Genomic DNA, 25664 nt, shown 5'->3' on the forward strand with positions numbered 1-25664 from the left:
CATGGGTTTGATTCCCTGGTGTCTATGGGTCTTTTATAACAACTAATAGAGATAACAAATGTTAAGGATGATAACAAATGTTAAGAATACATTACTGCAAGTTTTGCCATACCCAAGGATAAAAAACTGAAAGGCAATAATGGTAAATGGTCTACATGTCCAAAGTACTTAAAAAGATTAGCAGAATTTAAAAACAACAAGAAGTCCGTTTCTGCTTTTCTTTTAACCGCATATAACCTTCAGAGAGAATTATAGTTTCATAGTTTCATTCAGGGTTGGAAGGGACCACAAGGATCATCTAGTTCCAACCCCCCTGCCATGGGCAGGGACACCCCACACTAGATCAGGCTGGACAGAGCCTCATCCAGCCTGCTCTTAAACACCCCCAGGGACGGGGCCTCGACCACCTCCCTGGACAACACATTCCAGGGTTTCACCACTCTCATGGTGAAGAACCTCCTCCTCACATCCAGCCTGAATCTCCCCACCTCCAGCTTCATTCCATTCCCCCTAGTCCTATCACTACCTGAGATCCTGAGAAGTCCTTCCCCAGCCTTCCTGTAGGCCCCCTTCAGATACTGGAAGGCCACAATTAGGTCACCTCGGAGCCTTCTCTTCTGCAGACTGTACAGCCCCAACTCCTTCAGTCTGTCCTCATAGGAGAGGTGCTCCAGCCCTCTGATCATCCTCGTGGCCCTTCTCTGGACACGTTCCAGCACCTCCACATCCCTCTTGTAATAGGGGCTCCAGAACTGGACACAGTACTCCAGGTGGGGTCTCACCAGGGCTGAGTAGAGGGGGAGGATCACCTCCCTTGACCTGCTAGCCACACTTCTCCTGATGCAGCCCAGGATCTGATTGGCTTTGCGGGCTGCAAGTGCACACTGAGAGCTCATGTTGAGCTTTTTGTCCACCAGCACCCCCAAGTCTCTCTCCTCAGGGCTATCCTCCAGCCAGTCACTGCCCAGCCTGTATTTGTGCCTGGGATTGCCTCGACCCAGATGCAGGACCCTGCACTTGCTCTTATTGAACTTCATGAGGTTGGCCTGTGCCCACCTCTCCAGCCTGTCAAGGTCCCTCTGGATGGCCTCCCTTCCCTCCAGCGTGTCTGCTGCACCACACAGCTTGGTGTCATCAGCAAACTTGCTGAGAGTGCACTCACTGCCACTGTCCATGTCACCCACAAAGATGTTGAATAAGATAGGTCCCAGGACTGATCCCTGAGGGACTCCACTTGTCACTGGCCTCCACTGGGACATGGAGCCATTGACAGCCACTCTTTGGGTGCGGCCATCAAGCCAGTTCCTTATCCATCTAGTGGTCCACCAATCAAACCCATGTGTCACCAGTTTGGAGACCAGGATGTGGTGCGGGACAGTGTCGAAGGCTTTGCTCAGGTCCAGGTAAAATTAGGGCATGGCTGAATCACAGAAACATTCAGGTTGGAAGACCCTCAGGATTACCAAGTCCAACCGATAACCCTGCTCTACAAGGTTCACCCCTAAGCCATATCCCCAGGCACCACATCCAAACGACCCTTACATACACCAAGGGTGGGTGACTCAACCACCTCCCCGGGCAGCACAGTCCAATGCCTGGCCACTCTTGATGGGAAAATAATGTTTCCTGATTCAGTCTAAACCTACCCAGTCACAGGGGTAGGCTGTTTGTTCTACCACCAGCACCAGCCTCTCCACAATGTCCTTTCAGGTAGTTGTAGAGAGTGATGAGGTCTCCCCTCAGTCTTCTCTTTTTAAAACTAAACAGCCCCAGATCCTTCAATTGCTCTTCAGAAGATTTGTTCTCCAGGCCCTTTACCAGCTTCATTGCCCTCCTCTGCACTTGCTCCAGCACCTCCATATCTCTCCTGTATTGAGGTGCCCAAAACTGGACAGAATACTCAAGGTATCATAGTTTCCTGGCTGAAAAACAGGGGAAAGCCAAACCTTTGATGAATGAATGCTGCGTGTAATTTAGGTACTAAAAAACGCATATGGTGTTATTACAGAATTAACAGGAAGGAAAGTATCAATAGGGAAGTGATATATGCAGCAGTTTAGGAACTTCCTCTTATGCCAGAGGGTAGAGGGGCAAAACAGGTCCCATTTTCACTGTGTCTTAATAAACCAGCAAAGTGTAGCTAAAAAAAAAAAAAAAGCCTCATTAAGGTAAGTGACTTCTGTGCCATCTTTTCTGTTTTAGCAGTCTGTGTGGTCTAGTGCTTAAATCAATTTACCAGACCCTGTGTGAATTACAGATTAGCATTACACACAAATATGCCAAAGCCAGCCCCATTATGGGCAATCTGAGCAGTGACTCACAGGCCATCAGTGGAAAGGTGACGATTTCAGAGTAGTTAGTGATTAATGGTTTCTAATCAGCCAGCGGGGTTACTTTTTGACGATGCCTAAGTAGGTTTTTCTCAAAGATGAAACATCTAATAATATCACTAGAGAGGATATTTCTTACACAATATGGCTGCAGGACAAACCTATATAATAAAAACAATTGATTGTCGACCTGGTGTAGCACATAATCCCTTAATCTCAACTCTCTTCACCTAGAAAATAAATTAGAAGGCATGGTTTCACCAAAACTCACTTGGCTTAGAAGCTGCATTTTCCTGGAGGAATAAATTGGTATTAGCATCTCAGTATCTGATTGATAATTCTGCTCCATTTAGCTCTATCTGGCTTACTTGGAATTACCAACAAAGATTCAGTGTGTTATCTTCCCTGCAGTATTTAGCTGTCAAAGATACTAATCTAGAACATTCCTTCTTATTTAGCCTTTTAAAACTTCCTGTATTTGTCCTTCTCCCTGAACAATACGGTTTTCTTTTTCATTATGGTCCTTTCAAGACTAAGCATGTAACCAGGCTTTGTCTTGAGAGTGGCAGCTGGTCTGGAGCAGTGTGGGGACAGGAAACAACCCAAACCCACAGCAGAAGGAAATACTCACCCTGCAGTGAGAGACAGTTCTTGTCTACCCAAGTCACCAAACGTGTGTCCTGACACCCCCACCCCAAAAGATACTGTCCCCTTTTGAGGGCAAGACCACCTGAAAGATCTTTCCTTTTCTGCCCTAAGCCACTCATAGAGCTTGCCCCACCTTGCACTTCCAAACCTAGGGCTGTTCAACAGCACCAAATAAAATCATGTCATAGTTTCATAGTTTCATTCTGGGTTGGAAGGGACCACAAGGATCATCTAGTTCCAACCCCCCTGCCATGGGCAGGGACACCCTACACTAGATCAGGCTGGCCAGAGCCTCATCCAGCCTGCTCTTAAACACCCCCAGGGACGGGGCCTCGACCACCTCCCTGGACAACACATTCCAGGGTCTCACCACTCTCATGGGGAAGAACCTCCTCCTCACATCTAGCCTGAATCTCCCCACCTCCTGCTTCATTCCATTCCCCCTAGTCCTATCACTACCTGAGATCCTGAGAAGTCCTTCCCCAGCCTTCCTGTAGGCCCCCTTCAGATACTGGAAGGCCACAATTAGGTCACCTCGGAGCCTTCTCTTCTGCAGACTGAACAACCCCAACTCCTTCAGTCTGTCCTGCAAAAGCTCCCAGTCTCTCAGCTCTGTTGAAAAAGCCACAGCCTGCACGTACAACTAGCACAGCATTTCATGCCCCAGTGGGTAGTAGTTGAGATGGCATTGCATTGTCATTCAATATGGTATAGCTTTTTACACCTTAAAAAATACCGAGAGATGCTGAAACACCTTCAGTGTGTTTATTTCAGCTTCACCTAAAAAAGCACAAGAAAGTTCACGATTAGATTTTGTTACAACAAACATTTACAAATACCAGAAACCTATTACACGTAATTTTTGTATACACACCTTCATAAAGTATCTATTCTAATTGCTTAAAGGCTTGTGAAATGGGGAATTGTTTCACAAAGAAGTAGTCCAAAAATAGAAAACTTTCAGCAGCGCTTACCGAAAGTACTAACTTCAAGTGACATTTTCCAATTATTTTTTCCTTGGTATAGATCTTCTGCAGAAACTTTTTATTGCTTTGACAAAAACTTGGGGATTTTTTTTTGGTTAATAAAATGACACTAAAAAACAGCCACAGAAGTCACCAGTGGTTAGTGCTGCCACAGAAAGTGAAATAAAAACCAGTTAAAGAACTAGGCGTTATGAACTTTTTTTCCTCTCTTACATCTCTTTCGTGTCCTCCTCCACCATAAACTGGAACGTGAAAGGAAATATCCAACCCCAGCACATTAGAGGACACCATCCACTAAATTTGTGAGGATATTCATCAGCCAACAATTACCATAAGCTGTTATTTGAATGTCAAGCAAATAAATTTTATATTGCAACCAAGCACCTTCTCTGAGAACCTTTCTTCTTTTTGTTTTTAATATATGTTAGCAATGTATGCCTTAACATTTTTTCTCATATATTCTCAAATGATCAGGCAGAAAGTAGCAGCTATACAAATTTATAAGGTCTTCAGTCTTCCCAGTGACTGGAACTAACAAAATGTATGGCATACTGAACAGAATGGTTTTGCTTGATGAAGGCTGCACGTTCTTTGAACAATGAACCAACTGGGATTCAGTATTCTAATTCTCAATCATATAACACACCATGATGGACAGCTCTGTCAAGCTCATTAATACTAAAGCAACTGCTGATAATTGCTCCAGGTTTCAACCTCTAATTAAAGCTAAGTGGATAGATTTGCATATAGTAAACAATAGAAGTTTCTTGCAATCACACTCCCAGAGGCCTTATCAGCTTCAGAAATACAATACCATTAAAAGTGGAATGCTAATTACAGTTAATTTCTCAATGCTAATAGGAGTAATGCGCTGGATATTTAGGACTTTCTTGCTCAGACTTAGCACTGTAGTTTATCTAAAATGCACCCTAGACACTTACCAAAATAACACACCAGGAAGAACAAAACATTCCACCACTCCCCCTTCTCCACTGCATGTAATAAAATTATGTCAAATGTTATCAGAAGCGCTGTGATAAATCGAGCACGTTAAGTCAATTAGCCTTTCTCCTTTTGTTCCATTTATCTGGGTAACAGCGTAAAAATATCCCAAACACCCGTAATTAAAAATACCACAGGCAAAGCTACTGCGCTCATGCTGCAAAACTGCTAATCCCATTAAAAAAGACGTCTCAAAACTACCTTTATTTTGACCATTGTCTAGGTAACAGCAAAAAAGACAGCAACGTGGGAATCTGCATCTGTTGGGAAAACGGGTAAGATGTGTTATGGTGTTTGTACATCAACACACTTCTAAAGTATTTGCCACTTCTCTTTCAGTCTCCTACGTCAACTCTTAAGAAAAGAGGGAGCAGGGGAACAACGAAGTAGAAAACATTCTTCCCCCATCTAGTTGCAGCCAGCACTTCAGCAGCCTCAAGAGGAGTTTCAGAAATGAACTTTGTGTACCAGTCTGTGCACCAAGAGCCCCTTGGCACTTGCAGACAGAGAATGGTGATGATGCACACCACCACCATATTTTGTTGAGGCTTGTATGAGCAGCACCAAGAGATGAATCACCCTTACTCAAAGAAAAAGCCCCACTGGTCAGCAGCAAGTGCAGTAGCAGATGCTGAGGATGTGCCATCCTGTTAGGCTTTTCCTATCTATCTGCTTCAGAAAAGTCTAGGATTTTCTTCCATCTGCTTCACTTCCAAACTCTACATAAACAAAAGTGCAAGATTCTGCTCTACAACGGAACCACGAGTCACCCTAGAACAACTTATCCTAAGCTACTATAAAAATACTAATGCAACACTGACAATGTCACTGGCTAATTACTGACTCAGAATGTACTGGGGAAAGTTACAGTTTTCTTCCCACTGCTGTGAAAGCTGCATTAATGAGTCACTTCATGATTTCCATTGACAGTCCCTGCTATTTTTACAGGCATCCCTTCCACATTCCTCCAGCTCGCACCAGCTAACAGGTAGAAAGTGAGTAATTAGGATCCAGAGATACTTACATCATGCAGAGAGGAGTAAACTTCACTTTCCATGTAAATATTTACATACCTATGTATGTGGCCTCTACAGAGTCATCAACACACCCCTGCCACTGCTTTGCATGAAACCAGCTTCTCCTCCAGCCTGCCTCTGTCCACACTTATCTGCTTCTCCAAGGGAAAAAAACTAACCTCCTGCAGTGCCATGAAAATATTTACTTGGTGAAAACTCACTGTCTTTTCCCTCCCCCCATAAGAGAGTCTCTATTTTTCCTCTTTCTTGGCTAGCCTCTCATGTTGCCTGTTTTCACAGAGGCTTCTCCCAAAACATGCAAGCTTCAGTTTTACCCTAATCTAGAATCCAATATCTGCTGTTTGTTCTCCCTCCGTCCAGTTCCAAGGTTCTGTGACTCAAACTACATTCTGCAGCCAGATCATCTATCCAATGCAATACTGTTTTTTTTTTTTCCTTTTTTTAAAACATCACATTATTCTTCACTCTTTCCATCTGTGCCCCTCTGGATTTAATATCACTTCCCCTTAGGTGTGTCTTTTTCCATGCTGGACATAACTACAGGGATGTTTCCAAGTTCCTAGTCTGCCAAGGTTTTTATCCCTCTCTCAGGTGATCAAAACAGGTGCCAAAGCTTCCTCCATGAAGGTCTACCTGGCTAGCCTGCCAAACAAACATGCACACTTCCATGCTACTTTGCTAGGGGTAAAAGTTGAAAATCAAGACAAGCAAATAAAGCAAGCATAGATCAGGCTGGTTCTCTGGGCACACTATTACCTGCTACAGTTTATGAATGGGGGAATCAACCAACATCAAATATCTCCCTGCAGACAAAGCATCATAGTCATGAATGCAGGCAAAGTCCTGTGAGTAGCCCTCAGTACAGCTCAAGTGGCTTTTAACTCTTTCTCTGCCAGGGCTTTGCCCATCACTACTCCTTATGGAAAAAATTGCTTATTTGCTTTCAAAGTACACCACCAATCTTGTCCTTTACATTACTACTCTCCATAAGCCTTTAATAATTTGTGTTATGTGGAACTGACTGGGAGCCAGGGACCGTGATCTGCAATAAGCACATTTAAATGGCTTACAGAAACAGCTGAATACTTCTCCAGGGAAACCTCAAGCACACAATGTTTCATGTCGAATTAGAAGTGAAAATTTATAGAAAATCATGTAAGTCTTTTTGCAGAAATTTAATTTTTGACACTCTGCTGCTGCAAAATATTCCCCCACTTTGATCGTTTGCCTTAGTGCTGTTTTCTGACATCAAGGCACTCACGTGCAATGTACCAGAACATTTACAGAACCTTCCCTTCTCCTGCCTGAGATTCGATTATGACTTATGAATTGCAGTCATTACACCAACTGAAGCAGCTTTGGGTGCTTAAAGTTTGTAAGACTTACTTCAGGCATACAACATGGCAGCTTGACCCCCACAGCTTCTGCTGAACCGCCACCATGATTGGGAACAAGCATGCCAATGATCAGCCTGTTTAAAAGTCACTACAATCTCATATTTTTTCTTTGCTAAACATTTCCTAAATTGCTCAATGCTACTGTGTTCAAAATCCTTTGGAAAGTTTTATTTCTCCTGATAATCACAGAATGGTAGGGGTTGGAAAGGACCTCTAGAGATCATCTAGACTAACTCCCCTGCTAAAGCAGGTACACCTAGAGCAGATTCCATAGGAATGCACATCCAGGTGGGTTTTGAAAGTCTCCAGAGAAGGAGACTCCACAGCCTCTCCAGGTAGCCTGTTCCAGGGCTCTGGCACCCTCAAAGTTTTCCGTCAGTTCAAGTGAAACCTCCTGTGCTCTAATTTCTGTTTGTTGCCCCTTGGCCTATCACTGACCATCACTGACGAGTCCAGCCCCATCCTCACAACTTCCATCATTTAGATATTCATATGCATTTAGGAGATGCACCCTCAGTCTTCTATTATCCAGGCTATAGAGCCCCAAGTCAAAGAATCATAGAGTTGTTACTGCTGAAAAGACCTCTAAGATTGTTGAGTCCAACTACTGACCTAGCACCACTATGGGCATTAAACCATATCTCAAAGTGCTATGTCTACACATCTCCCCACGTCTGTGGTGATGGGTTGGACTTGATGAACTTTGAGGTCTCTTCCAACCTTGGTGATTCTGTGAAAATAACAAATTCCAGTCTAGAGGCACCAAAGGTTTCCAGAGATCTTTTTAAGGCACAGGTCTGGACATGCATTGATAATAACATTCTTTTGTCAATATAAACTAGTTCTTCCTATGCATGGAGAGACTCTGGGACAATTAACAGTACCACTACTGCTAGATAATTTTTGGGGAAGTACTTAATTCGTATTAGCTGCCACTTCTCTAGTGAAATTCAATCTGCAATAAGCTAAGGTATGACAAGCAAACATCTCTGTGAAAACTTCACTGCTGACCTTAGTGCTGGCACACGCCCAGCTCACTCCAAGGTGAAAAACATACGCGCAAAGAGAAGCACACAGTAACTCTTGCTGGCAAGAGGTTAATTCAATATAATCACCTGTGCATTCATGGCAAGTGGGACAATGGTTATATGGCCAGTGTATTGTAGACATGCTTTTAGGAAGTCTTTGACTTCAGCCTTCCCAGTGCCTGCCACCAGTTCCACTGTAACTCCAAAGAACAAAGCATCTGCTTCTCATTAGCCCTCTCCACAAGCATCCATACAACTTGCAGGTTTGCCGCAGGTAGGTTTTTCATGCTCTCCCTGACCTATACCTTTGTTGCATTCATGCCTGAGCATTCCAGTCTATTTGCTATTCTCTCTTCTGGCTTTAACTGCTGATACAGAGCCTGTTCACAAGACAGAATTACAAGGGAATTGTTAGCTTTAAATAATAATAATAAAAAATCTGTCCTGATTCAGCCCAGGCTAACATTTTAGCCAGCTGGAAACACTTTTGTTAATTCCAGGCTGTTATTTAGGTACTAGTGAGAATTTAACTTTGTATTTTATACTCTGAAGCCTTTCTTGGAGTCTACCATTTAACCAAAATCTCCCTGACACTTCTGTAGAATTCCACTATTCTCCCCAAACTACCTCACAAAGACTTGCAAGGTTGCACACATTTGTTTTATAAACCATCCTAGCTCTTCCTCCTCTGGCAGGGCTAAGCATGAAGGGATTTGGTACAATGTTGTTTTCTGAACTGATACTTGGCATATTTATTCAGAGAAGCCTTGTGCTTGGGGAAAATACAAGGGCTGGTTTTCTTAAGAATGAGATAATAAAGAAAAGTAATTTCATTTGCTTCAAGTACCTCTGCACTGCAAAGGAAAGGTATGATGATAAATTGTCCTAACTCACTCCAGCTACCCCGTTCAGAGACTACAGGTGGTGCAGCTATGATAGAGCTCTTGTTGGTGGAGATTCATGAGTTATCAGCCAGAACAGGTTAAGTTACTTTGATTGTCTCTAGTCCTGCAGAAATCTTTCAGATGATATTGGTGGCACTGATGAGGCCTTCCAGAGAAATAAATCCACCTCAGGCCAAACCCATGAGAACAGTGAAATACCACACACCCTCACTACAAATGAAGGAAACAGAAGTACCACCAAAATAATGCACAATAAATGGTGATGAAGAGCAGCAGCAGTTCCTGCTTTTTGAACCATCGATCACCAGCAATTTTAATTAAAGTCAACAGTGCAGTGGGTGATTTGGCTCAGCGTCCTTGAATTTATCAAGTGTGTTGTATCTAATGCTTGATTACAAGCTGCAGACACTACCACCATCAGGCCTAAGTAGAATTAGCTGTCATTAACATCATTAGCTTCAGGAGGTGAAGTCCTGAAATGAAATATGATGGATATACATCCTCTCAGATGGCAGCTTACTTGAACAAACTACTGTCAGACAGCATTGCCACCTTGCAGTTTTTTAGCAGTACGTTTCTTGGACCTCCTAGTGGTTGGTGGTCTAATAAAACTATTTTTAGTTGTTTTTCACATTTTTCAGCTGATTTTTTGGTACTTTTTCCAAATATACCTGGATATGGTGCTCTTGGCTTGCTTTCCTAAGAAAACAGCCAGCTGCATTTTCAGAACTGGTGAATCACCAGCATTCAGATATTAATACTACATCAAAAAAATCAGCTTATATGCCATACTCTCTTTCTGTGCAAGGGCAATAAAGAAATGACATGCTAGTCAGATAATCACATGAGAACATTTATGTATCTGCTGGTTTAGTTTGGTCTGGATACAACCTTGCTTCTGTGTAATGCAACTCAGCAGCTCTGACAGCCAAAGACCCTTGGTAATTCTGCAAGTGATTCAAAAGGGGTGAAATGAAGACGTGAGAATACAGAACAAAAAGGAGATGGCAAACGATTAGGGAAATTGATAAACATGTGTCCCATGGAATTTAAACATTATGAAACACTCTGAGGGATCAAAGAAGGGAAGTACATAAACACTTAAAAGGAACAAAGCTACATGAAACTACAAACATGATTCAAGATTACAGTAAGTAACAATATAATGTCTGGAATACTGTGCTTCTCTTCTAAATAAAGAATACATGGCTCCACAGTATATAAACAGAGGAATTTGAATGCAAGGGAGACATTAAGTATTAAAAAATTATATATTAAAACAAAATAATTGACAGCTTGATGACTTACATTTGTCTTGAGCTTGTCCTTGTCACTAAACCTGGTCTTGATGTATTTCAGAGTGGAAGAACAGACAAGAAAAGGTCAAACAGGAATGACTGCACATACGTGTGGAAAAAACGCTTTGCACCTTTGTGTATTGTGTTTTGTAAAGCAGAATTCTGACCTGCAATGATCCAGTTGGAAAAGATGCTCTCAGAAGAACACAGAAAAGACATGAGAGTTGAATGGGAGATGGAGATTGAAGATCATTTTAAAATATGTTAGGAACCCAGAACCATTAAATGGCAACACTTTCCCCTTCTGCAGGAAGGAAGGCTTCTGTATCAGGCAGACACTTGGAAACTCAGCAATATTTCCTGCAATATGCTTGAGTGCCTGTGCCTGATTCAAGGAGGGATGAATTCCACAAGGAATACCAACAGATAATAAACATAAGAACTTTCCCTGTAGACTCTGACATGCTTACATTTCTCTTTTTTTTGCACAAACAGGGGACAAAGCTGTACCATGATCATGAAGTGCCGAGTTAGGATCAATCAAGGAGGAAATGTTAGTGGGCAATTCTGCCCCAACATGAAGGCTTCCTTGGCTGAAGTCACTATCCAAGGTTTTTGTTCAAACTGTCATTTGGTATGAATAAACCCCATTGTCTCATGTCTGCTCCTCATTTGGAAGTGCACAGTTGTGTGGAACAGACAGAGGTGGAGATCTAATTCATAAATATTTAATCCAGTTGGTGTATCTCCGAAAGGTATGGCAGCTCAGAGAAAAACTGCAATACGCTGACTTATTTCCTTAGAAAACTAAAAGGTTTGCAATGTAGCATATTCTCTATTCCAACCTGAACAGAATAAATAACAACTCTTTAAAAAAAAAACTACTAGTAAATTCTCAAACCAACTGCATTCTACAGAAATGGGTGCTTTTGGCTTAAAGCTTTAACTCAGGTAGTCATCTTCCAGGAAAGGCATAACAAGAGAAAATGAAAAATGAATTCATCAATAATTACCTTAATTTAAAATAATTTCTCCCCCCTTGTAGAGATGTCCTTCTATGACAAACCCTGGCAAGTCATGCTACAGTACACATCTTTTTGCTACTTCTCTTTACCAAAACTGCTAGCTCTGCTTGTTATAGTTTTTCATCTGTTTTATAAACAAATCTCTAAATCCTAATTGACAGGCATCACCAGGAGTTGACAAGCAAGTCAGCTTTGAAAACAATCAGGCTGCTGAACTGTTTGTGTGAATATGGACTGCATGTAGTTTGTATTGGGTGGGAACAGGTTTCAAGAGCCTCCAACAAAAGAAGGACATGGAACTGTTAGAAGAGTGGGTCCAGGGGAGGCCACAGAGATGAGCAGAAGGCTGGAGCATATCTCCTGTGAAGACAGGCTGAGAGAGTTGGGGTTGTTCAGCCTAGAGAAGAGAAGGCTCTAGGGAGCAGGGGGCTACAGGAGAGATGGAGACGGACGTTTTGCAAAGGCATGCAGTGACAGGACCAGGGCTAATGACTTCAAACTGAAGGACACTCTATTTAGATAAGACATTAGGAAAAAATTCTTTGCCATGAGGTTGGCAAGGCATTGGAATAGGCTGCCCAAAGAAGCTGTGGAAGCTCCAATCCAGGAAGTATTCAAAGCCACTTTGGATTCAACCATAAGCAACCTGGTCTAGAAGGAAGTTTCCCTGCCCATGGCAAGGAGGTTAGAACTAGATGACCTTTAAGATCCCTTCCAACCTAAGCCATTCTATGAGTCTATGAATTCAGGGAAACCACACTTAAAAACCTGGCAAACAAGGCTCAAGAAAGCAGAGACCTTCCTGTTTATTTTTCAGAATTACTTTTCAATATATTTACTCCAATCCTAAACAGAAGCTATGATGTAATGAAATACTTCCCCACACACACTTAGTATCATGATGTCCACCTGATACATTTGCTTTAAATTAGCTAAAGCTAAAGAAAACAGTGTTCAGAATAATAGCTTTCCATTTGCTGTTTGAAGAATGGATTGGTTTCAAGTAAAAAAGGCAGATCCTGATTTCATACTACAGTTTGTTCTCTGCATAGCTAAACCAAGGCAATGCTTAAAAAAAAAAAAAATAAAATCAAATGGGCTGTACAGAAGTGTCTCAAAATTATCACATGAAAAATCCCAAGTGAAAGGGACCTTGCAAGCACCATGCAGTGCTAAAATGCAGCATCATGCGTTCTTTTCCTCACCATTAAATTGCAAGGGGAAAAAAAATGATAGTGACAAGTTGCTATCTGCCAGACAGTCCTTCATACATTTCTAGTGTCACAGAGGGCACCTCCAGCATGAAAATCTGTGAATATGCAGTTTTCAATTTCAGCAGAATTTGACTCTCTGGTGATGATGGATAGAGTCACTGCAGTCACCCCAAACCAACAACATTGACCCTGATGCAACCATTATTTCCCATTGATGCTATTGCTCGAGTCCTCTGAGTCTCAACAGGGACTGCACCTTCACAGCACACACTCACTGTCCTTACAGAGCAAAGAAGCCCTCCCAAAGAGCTTACAAACGACAAACAAAACACTGACAGAGAATAGGTCAGTGGAAGGAATTAAAGTGGAAGGACAAGAATAAATTTGCATAGAGGCTGACGGCTGCAGTCTATCAGCTCCACAGGCTTTGTTAGGAATCTGTATCCACCATCAACTTCTACGAATTTCCATGACAAAAACCTGCTATTCAAATAATGACAAGCAGCTTACACACTTGACTCTGGACAGCCAAGATCTGTATGCAAATAAAAGTCCTCTAGTCTATTTTTTTTTCCCCCTCTCTTTTTTATTCCTCTTTATTATTATTTTTTTTTAAACCAAACTGAAAGTGCTGTGTGTGTTTTTTTTCCAGCACAATTTCCTCTGCACAGAAACAACAACCATTCTCCTCCCCTGCACTTTATAGTGTAGGCTTTGCAGCAGCCCTAGTTTTTATGAGCTGTCTCCGATCACTAGCATTATGATCCACTGTCTGACAGATTTCTGCTTTGGCCTTCCCTAATGAGACACTTCCCCAATTATGGAGCCAACAGGCAGTGTTTCTAGAAAGTTTCATCCTTTTAGCACAGGATCCCACAGGGTGATGGGTGAATTATCACATGTTAAACCCATCACATACACAAACTTGCAGAATTTATTCCTGAACAGGCCATTTTCTTTTTCATTCCACCAGAGAAAGTGCATAGTGTTTCATTAAACTCAACAAGAATAACATTTCTCCTTCCTCCCATCAGAAAAGCATCAGGTTGCAGAACAACCACAACAGTAACATCATGGAACAAGAAGACTGAGAACCGAGGCTCCCTGGTAGCGCAACCTGCTTATTAAAGCATCACTACTATTTCTTTATGCTATATAGACAGTTGTTTGTGGTCAGGCACAAGATAAACCAGGTAAATGGAAGGGCTAGAGTGGCTTGTGTCCTCTGCCACTTGGTGCAGCAGATAAACCGTAGCATCCTGACACCCATCTGTTGGTTTACGTCCAAGCAATTGATCAGTTTGGAGCTGTACCTGCCCCTGTCTTTACTCAAAACACTTCTGAACATCTTAGGGGGAGCTAAGGGGATGGCAGGTGGAAAAAGGCATGACCCTATTCAGGAGTCATCATATCATACTTTTAAACAGGAAGAATCCCATCAGATCACACCATCATCCCTGTGGTACATTGCCTTGAGACAGTCACAACTGATCAACGTGTCCCTCTGAACTGCTCCTACCACTTTTGGCCATTGAAAACAGACACTGTAATATACCTCGAGCATCAAAAGTAAAGCAAATGTGCCTCTTCCTAGGAAATACATTCTGAACATGTAACTGCCCAATGGCAGAAAACATTTAAATGGGTTATTAAAAACTACAGAGGCTTACGCAAGTCTCCGAATGCTTTTGCACGTGTTCTATGTGTACGCTCTTCTCAGTGTCTGTACAAAACCTTCCCTGGTGAGAAAGAAGGTAGCCAGATAGCAGGAGAAACAGAAATCAAAAGGTGTTTATCTCAACATGAAAACTATCCCCAGTTGCACACTGGCAAAGGTGGAAAAAATCCAAATTAACAAGGAGGAAAACAAAAGCCAAGAATTAAAAGAAAATGTGCAACTGTGAGATCAAAGCAAACCAATAAAAGCCACAATAGCGCTGAAATTTTTTTTTAAGGGAATTCTGTTTGCCACATAAACCAATCTGTCTGCCTCTGCGCTGTGCAGCCAGCTCCTGCAGTGACCAGGCTACCTGCCATTTCCTCAGGGCTGCAACAGCCTCGCTGCTGGAGCTCAACTATTTGGCTTTCACAGCCTTCAGGCTTTTGGCAGCACTGAATGTGTTAAAAATTTGGGTTTCACCAGATGCTAGGGATGTTCCATGCACACATACTGGTGGAGCTATAACTTTCCTAAACAGTTTTCTCATCACTTTACCATCCTTCCAAACAGGAAATTCCTTATATTCTCTAATCTAAACCCCCATTCCTATAAATTCAGACTGTTACTTGTCCTGTCACAAGACAGACAATACCTTTTAACTTTTACTCTTCAGTAGCCTGTCAAAGCATTGGTTTTTTCCCCCCTATTTTCCCCTCCTCACCAGTAGTCTTGTACTTTCTGGACTTAAAGAAGTTCTTTCACCCTATTCTTGGTGCTGTTTCTAACTCCATACTCACCCCAGGCTGAAACATTTTTTCAGTTCCCCATGCTGGGCACAGTAGTCCAGTTAGCTCCACCAAAGTAGCAAAGCAGGTAACTTCACAGATCTCTCCTGTTTAATTTTTACTGCTTTCTTGGTCTTCCCCACAACAGGGTGATGTCAACTCGCTTCCAGTCACTGGAGGTGTTCAGGAGGAGACTTGACAGGGTGCTTGGTTACATGGGTTAGTTGATTAGGTGGTGTTGGATGATAGGTTGGACGCGATGATCTTGAAGGTCTCTTCCAACCTGGTCTGGTCTATTCTATTCTATTCTATTCACAGATCTCTCCTGTTTAATTTTTACTGCTTTCTTGGTCTTCCCCACAACAGGGTGATGTCAACTCGCTTCCAGTCCATGCTACACTACAAGGAACCTCTGCCTAGGGCTGCAATCGTGCCTCAACCTTTCTCAGCCGAACAAATGTCTCCGTTTAGTACAGTGCTTTACACTTGATCTTGCTGGATACATCTTGTTTAATGAAAACCTTATTGAAGAAACCAGATTGTGATTCAATGTGCCAAGATCATTTTGGAAGAAATGGTTGGGAGCACATAGAACACAAAGCAGCAGGTTCACCTTGGGTTAACAAAAGCATGGCCAGCTATAGCAATTTCTGTAATCAAAAGGAAAGCTCACAGCCGCCTCATCTGATGCAGATGTAAAAAGCCAGCATGGTAATTAAGCAAACATAACAACTGAATGCAATAGATACATTTTAAAAGATGTTATCTAGAAAATATCTTAGAAAAGAAGAAAGCAAAATAATAAAATAAGTGTTTCAAAGAAACAATTTAAGTGGATTTATGATGCTCTGGAAATTTCCTTCCAAATCAACTCTTCTGATTGATGGCTATGAATCTGTATCAGAGACCGGATGATTGATTAAAGTCAACCTCTAGGAATTTCAGACTTATAACTCATTGCTATGGCAACATTTTCAGCAAGCAATAGGTTTCCTTAAAAATAAATAATTTTTTTGCTTTACATTTCTGTGAAACTACTCTGCATCATGAGAGAACAAGCCAGGTAAAGGCAAGGCTGTAAAATCAATGTGTTAGACCAAGACATTGCAGCTCACCATTCTAAATGCCGTTCTACCATTCAAATCAAATCCCTCTTTCATGATTTTCCTAATTTAGAACAGGAGGAGCTGAGAACACTCTGGGTTTGAAATTGATCTTAAAAATGCTCAGTCCCTGTGCTGCAACTGAAGATTCAGGCATCAGAGGGGGCTAAACATGTTTCCACTTAAAAGAAGCTCAAAGAAACAGTGTGGCTTACCAGAAGCCTTCTTTTTAAAGGTGCATACAAATACCAGGAGTATCAGTGAATAGCTGCAAGTCTGTTTTTAAAATCCCCATCTACAGATGGGGACAAATATTTAGGACAATAAAAAAGACAATTTAGTTATGTCTCTAGTGCTATACACAGTAAGTAACAGGTACCTTTTCTTGAGGTATTTTTGAGTAGTCATTAGGTTGTGTTTCTATACAAACAGATCACATTGGTATTGGCACTAACTTTGAATACACCCAGAAAGCAAATATAACTGAAGACCCTTGATTATGAAAAGCACCTACACAAATGATGATACAAAACTCCCTGTAGATTAGTATTTATATGAAAGGAATATTTATCTAACACAGCTTCAGTTAATACTTTAAAGTGTACTGCTTATGCATTGTGTACCGTGATTTAAGATCCCAGAAATGGAGGCACAACGTGGATTTCAAAAGAGCATGTCCTGATCTTATTTAGCATACTTTTGGAACAGCCCTAGCCAAAATGCAGTGTAAGGTGTGTGCATAGGAGGGACCCACTTTATCTAGCATCCAAAAGAGACTCTCCCAGAAATATGCTATCATTACAGGTCACTAGCAAAACCAATCACTGAGCGATGATTTTTCCACTTGACCTGAAGATGACCAGGACATTGAGTAACTCCTCTTACTTCTGAGATATTTCTGGATAGCCTTTTGCCTTTATATACTTTAGACAAAAGAAGCAGGATGGTTGTGCTGAGAAGTAAAGTCCAGTTAAAATGTTTTCCCAGGAGCAGAAGTACCTACTGCATGCATTCCACAGACATCCAGACAGAAAGACAGACTGAAGCTTTTGGTGTGGTGTTTTTTTAATACGACAGCTAACTAATCCAGCAAGGTTCTAGAAGAGCATAAACTCTTTCCATCCCTATTCTAGGGACCAGCCAGAAAAGCTTTTGTATTTTGTATTTAACCCTGTTAATATAGTGTTGGTAACAAGCAGGCTTCATTCTGTGACTTACAAAGCCATATTCTTTGAGGACTCCCTCCACCCCCTCCCCTCCCCTCAACTAGCCATAATTATCTCTAGAGCTGGAGGTCAGAGAGGACAACTTAAAGAAATGCTTCTTGTTGAAGCTTTACAATTCACCCCCCAGCTAACATGAGGTGATCTTGAAGACAGCAGTGCCAAAAGCAGCCCTGAACAACAGCAGAGCTGTAGTCCCAACTAAAACTGCTCCATACCCATGGCCATCACAGAGGAAGCCTGGCCTGCCTTCTGAGTGAGGGATCAGCACCAACTTCCCTGCTTTGCAAATGCCCTACAGCCCTTTTGACTTGGATCCCACCCACAACAATGCACAGCACCTTTGGGTGCTTTCTGGGCAGTTCATGAAGTGTCTGGTTAATTGCAATCCTGGTCTTAAATCACATCAACTTATTGAGATTTTTCTTTTAACCACAAGCAAAATCTGAATGAGGCATGTAGCAGGGAAGTGCTTGATGTTCAGAAAATTCAGAGATTCAGATGGTTTCAAAGCAGTGTAAGCAAAGCAAAGCAGGACAGGAACCCCTCTGATGAAGTCAGAGCACACAGAGTAAATAATTTCAAACACTGCATAGACAGGGGACTAATTTAATCCCTGAAAACAGTGATTACAGTTCCCCCCAGCCTGCCTCAGAACCTAACAACTAATTGGCCTGTAAGACTCTTATTTAGAAACCCAATACAAGGAAACAGAAAAAGCATCCATTGAACTCATTTCACCATTTCTTCTTTCAATGAGGATTTGGTGCCTATAATGTTTTCCCAGTGTGTCAGGCAGCAGAGATTTAATTGATGCAGGACAGCTATTGCTACTACTGTGTTACAAGAGGCCAATATCAAAATAACACCTTTTTTTTTTAACATTAGGAAATTATTCTGAACATTCAAGAAACTTAATTGGATGAAATGACAACTCCTTACTCAAAAAAATAAACTCCTTCTATCCTCTTAAATGTCTTCTCCCACTGATCAATATTGACTTAAGTGGAGACAAACAGAAACAACATCTCAAGTACACTCTTCACTAGACAAAGGACTGCATAAGCAAGACTCATCCAACACAGAAGGTTTGCCCAGCACCAGCGACCACACAAATAGTCATTTGAGAGCAGCTCAAGCATCCTACAGTGGGCACAGTTACGTAAACCAGAGCAAAAGAAAAAAAATAGGATGCATGCTTTTGGGAATGGCAGATAACAAGTACAAACATAACATTTACTTTGCTAACTTAAAAGGCAGACAGAGTGGACGACCAGAGAGAGAAAAACTTCTGCACAAAACCAGTTGATCTAGCATGTGAACCCCCACTCTGAACATAAAAACAGTTTGGGAAAATAGGCACAAGAGACAAATGTCAGAAGCTGTTTGATTTCTGTAAACAATCCTACAGGCAATCAAATTTGTTCCTGGGGCTCTGTCTTAATGGCTATGCAAATCCTTGCCCATGGCTGGACTGCTGGTGGCAATCATGCTGACTGGCATTTCATTGTATCCCCGTATCTCATTTCTAGGTTTGCCCACCACATACTTTTTTATACACCGAGATTCTAACAATTTCAGATGAGATTTCAGCACTCCAAGAGTTAGCATAGAGTTGCTCTCATCCATACCTAGACCTGAGGGGAGGTTGGTCTCTTCTCCCAGGCAACCAGCACCAGAACAAGAGGACACAGTCTCAAGCTGCACCAGGGAAGGTTTAGGGTAGATGTTAGGAAGAAGTTCTTCATAGAAAGAGTGATTGCCCATTGGAATGAGTTGCCCAGGGAAGTGGTGGAGTCACCATCACAGGAGGTGTTTAGGAAGAGACTGGGTGGGGTGCTTGGTGCCATGGTTTAGTTGATTAGATAGTGTTGGATGCCAGGTTGGACTCGATCTCAAAGGTCTCTTCCAACCTGGTTAATTCTATTCTATTGACACCTTGGATACAAACACAACTGAACTTAGTGTCAGATACACCATTCAACTGCCATTTTGTCATACACACAATGGCATCATTCTTCTCTCTCTCCCTCCAAATAGCTGCATCTCACAATTTACAAAGCATTTCAAGATCACTGCTTCCCTCCCTCAGGACGTGAAATAACTACACGCACATACATACATAATCAAGTTTTGATCTACTCCAAATCTTATTCCTGTTCTCTCTAGTCCGTTCTGAACAGAAACTACAGCCTCTATGGTATCCATCATTTCTCTATAGGCAGATTGACAATATATAACAATGAAAGAAAAGAAGTGACTGCTGTAAGCATATCTAATTTGAGGCTTATTATTCAAGACCATTTCCTCATTATGCTGGTTTTTCAGCACGCTTCACCCTTTGACTATTTGCAAAGCGTTTTTTTTTTCCCCTCACCATATGCTACTTCATCTTTTCCTGTGCTGAGTTACACTGTAGCTGTCAGCTCTGGTTCTGACCTATCTTCCACTGAAGTGGAGGCACAAATTCCCTTCTGGTGCTGTGGTGGATGCTGGATAAGATTATACTCAGAGTCTCCATAATCAATTGTCATCATATATCTCTGTCCTTTTCTAGTGTTTGCAACAGTGCCTAATGTAGTATCATTTGTAAACGTAATTAATGAGCTGTTTATGTACTCTTCAAAAATCATTAATAAGGATGTTAAATTAAACTGCATTTAGTGGTGCACCCTGAGTCACCCTGCATACCTCTGTCCAACTTGATACATTGCCATTTATCATTACTCTTCATTCACAATGCCTCCGGCAATTCCAATTCCTATGACACAATTTATGTTCAAAACAATTTGGATTGTGAGGTTTCCCCCCAAGATTTTTGCATGCATTCCCAGACTTGCCATCCTTTGTTTGAAGAAATACATTCACATTGTTAAAATCCTTCAATGTCTTTGTACTTCCTTCTCGCTTACAACTGCTAGTACTCCAATACCTTCTGGTTTACTGAAATCTTTCCACATATCACAACTTGCTGCCATCAATACTTATTTATATGTCATAAGCCAACTGCTTTTACTCAGTACCCAATTTAAAAATACTCATTTTCCTATATCCTATACTTATTTCACCACCTTTCTGGAGCAACAGTTAAAACACACCCTCTCTTATTTTGCACAAGCAACCTTCCCCCTCTCCACCCCAATTTCTGCCTGTCCTCTCCCTATTGCAAATATATCTGTTCCCATAATCCAGCCCACGCTCAGATGTTGTCTATTTCAGTACTTATTTTCTCTCTTCCAAGTCTCTACAAACCCCAGAAGTTTGTAGATATTTTTGTCCATTCATTCCTTTCCCTCTATGTGTATGAACTGGATCTTGTGAAACCCACTCACAGTTTGTCTTCTTTTCCTCAGACTCACAGTGATCTACTGCTCCTCAGTTGAATGAATTGTACGTTTTACTTGGCTCCGGGCTTGAATGAATTGTACGTTTTACTTGGCTCCGGGCTTGATTTGTTCATTAGGGTAGACACTCAAGTAGCCTTCACTTCCCAAAGCATCACTGAAATCACTGGACTTAGGGCTTTTCAGAACAGTCCATGATCTGTCATGTGGACTTTAAAATCCATATTGCTTGCTAAGCTTCTTAGTGCTGGTATGAATGAATGGCTCTTGGCTCCCATTCAGCTTGTGCAGCTGTGTTCTGCAAGCCTGGGTGTTGAGTATTTTTTTTATCTCAAACAGGTGCACAGTCAACAGCTCTTAACCAGCAAGAAAATAATCCGTGCATGATTTCTCTTGTGGTCATCTTTTCTTACTAAAATATCAGGCTAGTTTTCATTAAAAAAAACCCACAAGTATGACCACCTTTTATTATTCCATGTGAAATACCAAACTACCATTTAGAATGTCCTAAAAATACAGAATCCTTACAGGTGCAAGCATTACCAGCACCAAGCAATGCCCACTGCAGGTTTTCCTTTGTTATTTCAAACTTCTTTCTACATGACTGGGTTTTGGGTTGTTTGTTTGAAAGTTATTCTTTTTTTTTCCCCTCTTTGTTTTATGAAATTTACTCTTACTAACCTGAATGTCTCAGAAGAACAATGCAATTGCTCAGAGCATAAAGACGGGAAGAAGGATGAACATTGGAGCAAGAGCACAGAGGTCTTACCGGTTGCAATGAGAATGACAGCAGGACTGAAACATCCTTGTATGTTCACACAACCCTAAAGAGGAGTTCAGAACATGACCCCCGACCCTGAGGTTCCTTTCAATCCTAACTCATGTGCCTAGCATTAAAAAGAAAATAAAATCAAGTAACAACTAAATTGGCTACAACATTTCATGGCTTGATAGCAGCACAGAGAGGGCACAACAAACATTTTGAGAAACAGAGAAGATCTTGTAAGGGAGTGAAAAAAATATATATATATATATTTGTCTCAGCATTGTTGGGAGAATAGTTTGAGCCACAGAAGTTTCCTCCTTATGTCTCCCACACGTGGAACCAACACAAGGAAACTAACCTTAGTTCTCCATGCATGCACCTGGGCATGGAGACTCCCTAGCAACGGTACTGAGTGGTGGTGGGGCAGCTATTTTTAGCTACAGAGTGAAATTACAAAAGACTTCACAGCATGGTGGTGTGAGTGGGGCTGCTGGGAGCTGCTGCTGCTGCCATCATCTCTGAGAGCTGCCATTTCTCCTAAGGTGCTGCCATCACCACTGTTCCTGAGCTGCCCTTTCTACTCACTGTTGATGCTGTTCCTGGGCTGTTCTTATTGCTCCATCCCTGCTCACTGTTCTTGTTCACTGTTCCTGCTATCACTCACTATTCCTGCTCATGCTGACACAGCACAGTGCTCCCTACAGATCTGGCTGTTGCGGTGGTAGCTATACCTGTTGTCTTTTAAATAAAGTGGTTTGGCCCCAACTTAATTCTTAATTCTGTTCCCAAAAATGTAAAGATAGTCTTAATAAAAGACCCAATTGGACATCACTCAGAAGCTAAGCTCAGCCACCCTTAGCCCTTCTGATATCTGAAGAGAAGCTGGAAAGCAAGCAGGTTTATTTAACCTCTGCCATATTATCCACCATTGGATCATGACAGATCTCATTAGCAGAAGTGTGAAGAACACAGTTGACATCAGCAAGGAAGAAATAAACAATATTCATCAGGTCTGACTCTGAAGGATGCATCTAACTCATGTTCAAAGCCCTACAACACCTGTCCTGCCTCTCTACTCAAGAAGCTTTGATTTCTATTTGCAATTTTACAATGCTAAGAGCTTTCCCCTATTGAATTGTTTCACCCAGACCTAACACCATTGGTCCAACTAACATTTTGTTTAGATTAAAAGTGTGCATTCTAAGTTGCCAAACATATGTTTAGGCTGGGTGCCTCCAAAAAAGAAGCCACAGAGTTGAGACCTTCAGCATCTACAGTGTCCAGCCCAGTGGGCAGACACAGGAAATAGTGTATTTCTACACCCTTATACATCTGGCTGCAAAGTTATTGTCTTTTCCTTTCTTCTCTGCTCCTGTGAGGGAGAGATATTCTCTTATCCTTGGGGCAAGGGGAAGACAGAGTTTTTGATGAATCCCAGGTGGGGAGAAGGGGAGTGTTGGGTTTCTGGTCTGGTGTAGAGGAACTTGTGTGTTAAGACTGGAGATTTCTTTGAACTGTATATGCTTTGCTATGCTCACCACTATGCTTTGTAGTACGTGAATTGCTTTTCCATTTAAACCTTCCATTACTATCCAATCAACTTGGGTGAGCATTACTCTTTTGCCCCTTTTGGAGCAATAAAGCAATCTGTCCTGCTCTAAACTAGGACAATTTGCTATCACACAACCAAAGTGACCCCAAAGGTATGAAGTTGGGCCCAGGTGATAACTTTCTTCTCCGTTACATACACCCCTAGTTTGGTTCCCTATGTATCTAAAAGATTTCAGCTGCAACTGCTTGAGCAACAGATAAAGCTCCAGAGCTGGAGAGGAAACAGCTTTTCTCTGTAGGCTTTGAAAATCTGGCTTTTGAGGTACAAAAATGTGGTGTGTATTTCAAGCAACCAGAAAACATTTATAATTCAATGAAATATTATATGACAGGATCTTTAGTGACTGAATTTGGAGGAGGTGTTATAAACAACGCCACTTGACCATGACCTTTAGTTTTAGGAAGAAACGTTCACAGACAGAATAAGCAACAAATGAATCACTTTTCAACTACTTAGGAGGCAACATTGCATGCAGTTATCCTCCTGACCAGTGGATACTCAGGTCTTTTAAAATAAATTATACAATGCAAGAATGAGCCAGGGGAACAGCTCCTTCCCTTTCTTTGTGACACAGTTGTTTATACACCTACAACCCAGCCAGTCTTCCCTAACCCCTAAAATAAGCATATCCCTTTCCTGTAGCAACTGTTTTGGCCAAATGACAGTTAATTCCTTGCTTTTTGACATCACATACAGCAAGAAATACTTCTGGAAGCCTACCACTATAATTATTCTACAGCAAGGAAACAAAGATCCAAATTAGAAAGAATAATGCGTTCTCTCACACAGTACTTACAATTGATTTGATGTTGTTTTCTTTTGCCAGTTTCAGAGAGGATTTATAGCAACTTGCCAAGTTTTCTTTATGAGTATCAGTGAGATGGCCTCTTGCAATCGGTCCAACAGTATGGATCACATCTGCAGGAAATAAAAAATGAGATTAAAAAAAACCTGTTGGCGATTATTACGGCTGTGGTGTTTCAGGGATTATTTTTTTCACTTAGTTCATGACTCTGCAGAACTGCTACAATGCAAGTCAATCCATTCTGGTATTGTACCTACTAGTATTGTAAGAAAATGTTTAAAACTGGAAATTACATAATAAGATACATCTGTGATAAAGTAAAAAACCCCAAAAACCAACCAACCAAAGCCAAGCACAACATTAAAGGCTAAACTTTGAAGTATATGGAATGAAATCAAAACGAGAAAGATGCTCTAAATGCTTGTGATATGTGTACTGCAATCCACGTGCCAGAGAGATGAAAGGGTTTCATAAATACCCTAAGTCTTCAGGGCTGTACATCTTGGAAACTGTTTTCTCACCCCTTGAAGATCCACTCTCTGGGAAAGTTCACTACACAAGCCCTCATTGCATTGATGGAGATACACAGGTAATTTTTATCTTTTCTTTGTGTGTCTAATGCTTGAAGTCTTTTCTCAGCAAGCATTTTAAGAGAAGAAAAGCTGTGACCCATGAATGTGTTAGTTATTCCAAAAGTGTGTTTTCTTCTCACTTCAGACCAGATGGAGAAACCAAGCAATGAAACAAAATATTGTTTGAAAAAAAACTTACAATGACCAAAAAGAGAAAAAAGAGTCAAGAAAATAGAGTCTTAGGCATGATCTCTCTGCACTCATCAAAATCAGATGCTGCAATCAAAGTCTCTAAAGTGCCATTAAAAAAATAAAAGAAGTAAAAAGCCTGGGGTTAAAAAACAATCAATCAAACAAACACAAAACCCACTTTGAAATAAAATCTACAGACTCAAAGGTGTCATGAGTCCTTTTTTTGTTACTTTCCCCCCATACACTTGACTAGCAGGATGCACATTTACTCTTTATTAGAATAAACAAACCTTTATTAGAATAAACCAAACCAGGTTGGAAGAGACCTTCAAGATCGTGTCCAACCCATCAACCAATCCAACCCACCCAAACAGCTAACCCATGGCACCAAGCACCCCATCAAGTCTCCTCCTGAACACCTTCAATGACGGCGACTCCACCACCTCCCCGGGCAGCCCATTCCATAGCGCAATCACTCTTTCTTCAAACCTCATTCTACAGCACATGAGAATGCAACAGAATTAATTATGGTGACAGGCACATTTTTTTACCTTTTTTTTTTTGCCTTATCATCCCATAAAATATGCTGCAGCAGCACTACACAGATGCAGCATGTTCTGCAACATTGCCACAAACAAGGATTAGAACAGTGTTTCCAGTCGCATTACTGCTGGTCCCATTGGTTAGGTTGTGCTTCTCTCCCATATGGGGCAGGTTTCCATAGAATATCTG

General features: G+C 41.5%; 1 protein-coding gene across 15 annotated transcripts in view; it reads right to left on the reverse strand.

The window, feature by feature from the left end:
• MACROD2 (mono-ADP ribosylhydrolase 2) overlaps positions 1–25664 on the reverse strand; it is a 984824-nt gene that overhangs the window by 402256 nt on the left and 556904 nt on the right. For all 15 annotated transcript variants that reach the window (XM_068153137.1, XM_068153136.1, XM_068153138.1 and 12 more), the window contains one exon: positions 24160–24281. In XM_068153137.1, coding sequence (XP_068009238.1) covers positions 24160–24281 — 122 coding nt within the window. The remainder of the gene's footprint in view (positions 1–24159; positions 24282–25664) is intronic.

Source organism: Melanerpes formicivorus, unplaced genomic scaffold, assembly GCF_026170545.1.
Source record: "Melanerpes formicivorus ecotype bairdi unplaced genomic scaffold, bMelFor1.0.p_v2 SCAF_25, whole genome shotgun sequence".
NCBI lineage: Eukaryota > Metazoa > Chordata > Aves > Piciformes > Picidae > Melanerpes > Melanerpes formicivorus.